This window comes from Octodon degus, unplaced genomic scaffold, assembly GCF_000260255.1.
Source record: "Octodon degus isolate 3935 unplaced genomic scaffold, OctDeg1.0 scaffold00184, whole genome shotgun sequence".
NCBI lineage: Eukaryota > Metazoa > Chordata > Mammalia > Rodentia > Octodontidae > Octodon > Octodon degus.
In genome coordinates, this window is record NW_004524760.1 from 67,966 (window position 1) to 74,002 (window position 6,037).

The 6,037-nt window shown below is 49.6% G+C and overlaps 1 protein-coding gene across 1 annotated transcript in view; it reads right to left on the reverse strand.

Annotated features, from left to right (window-relative positions):
- Positions 1–5,827: 5,827 nt before the first annotated feature.
- Arl2 (ADP ribosylation factor like GTPase 2) overlaps positions 5,828–6,037 on the reverse strand; it is a 5,458-nt gene continuing 5,248 nt past the window's right edge. Inside the window, exon 6 of the mRNA XM_012517477.2 lies at positions 5,828–6,027. Coding sequence (XP_012372931.1) covers positions 5,828–6,027 — 200 coding nt within the window. The remainder of the gene's footprint in view (positions 6,028–6,037) is intronic.

The window sequence follows — 6,037 nt, forward strand, 5'->3', positions numbered from 1 at the left end:
TGTTGGTGAATTTGAAGCTGGTATCTCCAAGAACGGACAGGTGGATAGGTTAGAATTTATATTTAAAATTTGCCCAAACTTGGGAGGCTAACGCAAGAGGATCACCATGAATTCAAGAGCAGCCTCTATGATATAGTGAAACTCTGCCTCCAAAAAGCCAAAAAATAAGTTAAAAAAAAAAAAAATCCCCCAAAGTCAAGTGTTTTGAAGGCAACTAGATTGTGCTCTAAGAGGTGCTCTACTTAGCGTCCTCGGTGGCAGCGGAGTGTGCAGTTAGGAAGGGGGGTGGTTGGAGGCGGGGCCTGTGAGGATGAGTTCCTGTCCCTGCCAGCCCCTCTTCCCCTTTCTGCTTCCTGGTTTCTAGCACCTCTTCCTGCACCAGGCCCCTCTGCCATCTTATTTCTGCTTTGGGATCAGGTGACTGTAGATTGAAACCATGAGTCAATAAGCCTCTCCTCCTTTAAGCTGCAGGTATTTTGTGCCAGCCATGAGACAAGGACTAAGGCTGCAGAACAACTGAGTATTGCCTTTGGCAGGCTGGATTCTGCTAAGCCACCCTGCAGAGAGGGCTGGCAGGGAGTGACTGGGGAGGTCAGTACCTACGCTAGGAACACTGGCCACGGCCCTGGCACAGTAGCAACTGTATATGCTTCCAGTTGGAATGTGGAGAACGTGCTGGAGCAAGTGCTGCTGTATCTTGGTTTAAGGGAAGGAAAGCCACCTGTAAAAAGGTGACAGAGATCACTGTCGGGATGGGGTACAAAATTCTGGTGCTTAACCCACTACCCATTTAAATTATGTCTTATCTTTTGTTCTAAGATAAACAGGGACCAGGCATAATGGTGCATACCTGTAATCCCAGCACTCAGGAGGCAGGAGCAGAAGGAAAATTAAAAAAAAAAAAAAAGATCAACAGTGACTTCAAGGGCTGGTGAGATGGCTCAGTGGTCTAAAGCACCTACTTAGAACAAGCTTAGCAAAGCACAGGGACCACGGTTCAATCCCCCAGCACCACATGCCAGCCAGCCCCGCCCCCTGGTGGGCTGAGCTGGCCACACACACACACACACACACACACACACACACACACACATAAATAAATAAATAAAATTAAACAAAAAAAACAAAACAAAATGGTTTTCCTTAAAAACCATGACTCTTTACTTGGGGTTACAGGTAGGTTGCCATAGGTTACCAGAAGTAGAACAAATCCTGACCTTCATTTTGTATCCTTTATTACTGTGAAACTCTGGATAGAAGCATATTAATCATGCAAAACAAAGTTTATTGGCCCTAAATTTACCTAGCCTGTCTCATCTCGCTTCAATAAATAAACACACTGGGCCAGGGAGATAGCTCAGCAGCATAAGGGTCTACGTGGAAAGCTCAAGGCCCTGAGTTCAATCCCCCATACCAAAAAAAAAAAAAAAAAAAAAAGTAAGGACACTAAGAGATTCACAGGGATACTTAGCTGTGCCCTAGGCTGCACTGTCTCAAACCTAGGGTTACACTGGATTCCAGCAAAACCTCACAGGGCTAAGATTACCCCAGGTGGAGTAGCCTGCAAGCTGTGGGAATCTTCCAGAGCCACACAAAGCACAGCAGAAGCAATGACCCCTGGTCCTGGCTCACCTCAGCTAATTCCGAGGAGCTGACCCCCTGCTTTTGTGGGTGACCAGGCTGAACCTCTGCATCAGAGTGGGCCTCGCCGGCTACCATGGCTGGACTTTCCTAGTCTCCTGCACTGCCCGACTCTGCATAATAAACCTGCCTGTGCCTCACACTGACATGCCTGAAGCTCTTTCTTTTTCCATGATGTGAATCAAGAACCTGCTTGGCAGGCTGAGCTGCAAGATCCCCATCTTCTTTTTGGAGGACTCCTCAGATCTGTCTGGTGACAGAACCATGTTGCTTAACTCTGTAAACAGGCCTTAACGGGTCCCTCAAAAGGTCTACAAGTTGTCCCTCTGGGTCCAGTGAAGACAAGTTGCTGTCAAATCCAGGGCGGTGGTCACTTGTGCTGTAGTCAGTGTGTTACAACTGGAGTGAAACCCATTGAAAGGCACCATGCAGTCCCAGGCTGTAATGTCTTTGTGTACGTTGAATTTCTGGTGACTTGTGTTACATCTCTTATGCTGCAGGCTCTGGGGCAAGACTTTGTCTCAAAGATAGAGAGGGGAGGGGCTGGGATATAACTCAGTGGCTGCCTGGCAAGCATAAGGTCCTATGTTTGATTCCCAGTACCAAAAAAAAAAAAAAAATAAAAATAAAAAACCCTACATTGAGATTGTAGAAGGGGGGCCGGGGAGAGTGGTATCAGAGTCCAGAGTATACAAGGGTTAAATTATTGATCATGAAGGAACCTCTGGCTGTGTTGGCTGTGTTGGAAAAGCTCACACAGTGCTCTGGAGTCAAGATGATACTACAGCGAAGCAGCCCTTTTTTTTTTTTTTTTTTTTGTGGCCGGTCAGCCCTACCTGGGGGCAGGGCTGGCATGGCATGTGGTGCCCAGGGATCGAACTGCAGTCCCTGTGTTTCCCTAAGCTTGCCTGAGTGCTCGCTTCAGCAGCACATATACTAAACTTGGAACTAAGCTGGCCTGAGCATGTGCTTTAGATGCCTGAACTTACTGCTTGGAGAAATCTTTGAATTAACTTCCTAAGGTCTCTATTTATTTATTTTTTTAAGGAACGGGGATTGAACTCAGGCCCTTGCACTTGCCAGGGAAGCGCTTATTCCACTGAGCCATCTCCCAGGCCCTATTTTTTTTTTTTGGTGGAACCGGGGATTGAACTCAGGTCCTTGCGCTTGCCAGGGAAGCGCTTATTCCACTGAGCCATCTCCCTGGCCCCTCCTACGGTCTCTAAACTTAACCCTAAGTTTCCACCTTGCCTCAGTAGCACCTTTGTTTGATATTTATTTATTTATTTTATTTATTTATTTTTTTCAGCACCAGGGATTGAACTTGAGCTTGCCAGGTAATCTCTGAGCTATCTCCCTGGCCCTCCCTTTGTTTGAAAACTAAATAAATACGGGCTGTCTGGAGAAGCTCTTGTATGTCTCCTTGTTTAAGCTGCTTGCTGTGCACTTGTTTTGGGAGTGTGGTACTAGGCCAAGTCCCCAATAGGGTGGTTCATGCAGGAGAAGGCTGGGGGCTGTCTTCCTGCATAGCACAAACCAGTACTCCACTGAAGATCCCCCACTTTTTGTTCTTTGAGACAGGGTCTCTCTATATAGCCCAGGCTGGCCTCAAACTTGGAAGGATCCTCTTCCTCAGCCTCCTGACCCCTGCAATTACAGGTGTGCACACCCAGCTGAAGACCTTTTTGACACAGCTCCAGCTCCCTGGAGTTTGCCTCAGACAAGCTATGGCTGCACGTCTTTTTGCCTACGCCTTACCCTTTCCCACCTTTCCCTTCCTGCCCTGTCTTCTCCAAGCCCTTCCCATCTACAGCAGGTTAGCCCCTGGCCTTTGCCAGGTCTCTAGCTGTACCTGGCCCCGTTAGGCTAGCTTACAGAATAGCAGACTGAGAGGCACATTATAATAGTTAGAAATCCTTTCATAGCCTGTGACTATGCTCATGCTCCCTGCCATGCAGCAGCCTTGACTGTCTGGACCCAGATGTTCCCCCTGAACCAACTGGGTCTGGTTTGTGTTTTGAAAATATGCAGTGATTCCAACTTGCTTCAAGGCCATAATGTTTAGGGGAAGCCTGGCCCAGTCAAGGACACTTTTTTGTTGTTGTTTGGTACTGGGGATAGAACTCAGGACTGCATGCTTGCCAGGCAGGTGCTTATGCCACTGAACTATCTCCCTGGACCACAGACACAACTTGCAACTCTAACTATTCCTCTCAGACCCCCTCCCTCCCAGAATATTCCTGTACAAACCTGCCTGACAATATATGAAATAATTCTTCTGGTCCATGTAACCAATCATGTAATAACCTATCAGTTGTGTACTTCCCACTCATAAACCATATTTAAACTGAACTAAAGCCTGACTCAGCTGGTGATTTGAGCTTCTGGGTTCTCAGCATGTTACTGTAATAGAAGTTGCTTTGTAATCCTCAGTGCAGTGTTCCATTTGCTATGATACTGGTTTTTCTGCTACACCATCACCAGGAGGAACATACCCAGCTGGCAGGCCAAGGGAAGACCCAGAGTTCTGCCTGACCACACCTCAGGAACTTTCCACCCCAGCCCGGCCTCCACCACAGACCTCAGATGAGCAAAAGCTTACCCTTTGCAGGTTCCAAGGGCACATCTACCCTTCCTATCAAGTGTGCCTCTAAGGCCCTGGAGGGGGCGCAGGCTGAGCACTGTGACTCACTTGTATCAGCAGATGGCTGAGTTCCTGGAAGACATGCTTAAACTCCCATTGGGGTTAAGCAGTGCTCACAGCTGACACTTACCCCAGCCCTTAGAGGTGGGTGTCCTTACCTTTCCTCAGATGGGGAAACTGAGGTGAGACAGGCCAGGCAGCCTGCTCTGCATGGAGGAGCATGCAGTAGGCCTGGGATTTGGCTCTCCAGAACAGCGTGCCCCTTCTGTCCTGAAGGGCTGGATAGGGGGTCCAAATAGTGTGCTCTGAAAGGCAGTTTGCTCAGGTTCATCCCAGCTCATGTGCTTTTCCCTTCTTCTGCCCTGATGAGCCCCAGCTTTTGTGCTGTTTGGGTTGGGGACCATTTTGGCGGCCTTTGGAGACTCCACTGTAGGTCATTCATAGCAGAATCAAGGAGGGTGCTAGGGGAAAAGCCCCAGTGTCTCTTCCTCGCCTTTCCCTTCCCTTTGACCCTTGGGCAGCGTGCACTGAGCACGTTGGGCTGCAGGTGCCCACTTCAAGGGGCTGAGACCATCAGGGCTGCACTTCATGGGAGGCAGCAATGTCCAGTGCCTGAGCTCAGCTCTCATCCTAGCTGGGGGTGTTGAGTGAGCTGCTCGCCCTCTGGGGGGCAGTGTCTTCTGTAAAAGGGCAGGGGCGCTGCTGACCACACCACACAGAGATGGGTTCTCCCACCTTTGTCCCATCCTGTCCCTCTGGTGCTGGGGATGGAACCCAGGGTTTCAGGAATGCCAAGAAAGTTCTCTAGTGGCAGCCCTTTTTATTTCGAGATAAGGTCTCACTGATTTACCTCATTGCTTTAGAACTTGTGATTCTCTGTCCTGAGCCTCCTGAGTAACTGGACTACTGGCATGTGGGGAGTATTTAGCACACGGCCCTGGCCCCTGCTGGTGAAGACACATGCTGATCACATTTGCTGCTTGGATTGAGATCTGAGAGTGGCCCTGCTTCAGAGGACCTATAACCTTCAAGAAAAGCCTTAGCTACCCCTTCCTGAGGTAGCCACCTGCTCTCCCTCTCCCTACATGCTCCCTGTTCCCAAGTCTGTTCCCCTCCACATTTTCCAAGAGCTCTTGCTCTTCATGTCTCTGCTTGAACTGTGATGCCTCATACAGTTGTGTAGGTTGTCCAATGCATAAGGAGGCCTGGCTGCAATGATAAGTTGGAAGCTGAATTTTAGTCTAGTTCTATTCAGTCACCTCCAAGTCCTGGTCTGAGGCTGTGTCCCTTTCCCTGATTCCCATTAGTGAGGGCTGCAGTCACCTTGTTGAACTGTCCTCCAATCTTCCACCCAGATACTGGCACTCCTTCACATCACCTCCCCTGGTAAGGCCACCTTGCTCTTTCAGGGGTCATTAGCTGCAGCCCTGTGCAGAGCTTCTGCAACCTCTGCATGTCCCTGACCTGGGAGCACTTGGCTCTGCTCCTTCCTGTTCTCTGCTGGACTCTGGGTTCCCAGGTAGTCTCTAGATCACAAACAAGTCAGGCAAGGAGTGCTTTATTCTCACCATAGTAGAGGACAATAAGGGGCTTTGGTAGCAGCAGTAGTGCCCCCTCCCCGTCCCAGCACTCTCTTCCTTGGCCCTGGCTGGACACCAGGCAGCAGTAGCAGCAGCAGGTTACAGGGGACAGGGGTGGGGTGTTAGTCTGCTGGCTGGTGCCCATGCCCGTGGAGGGTGTGCCTAGGGCCCC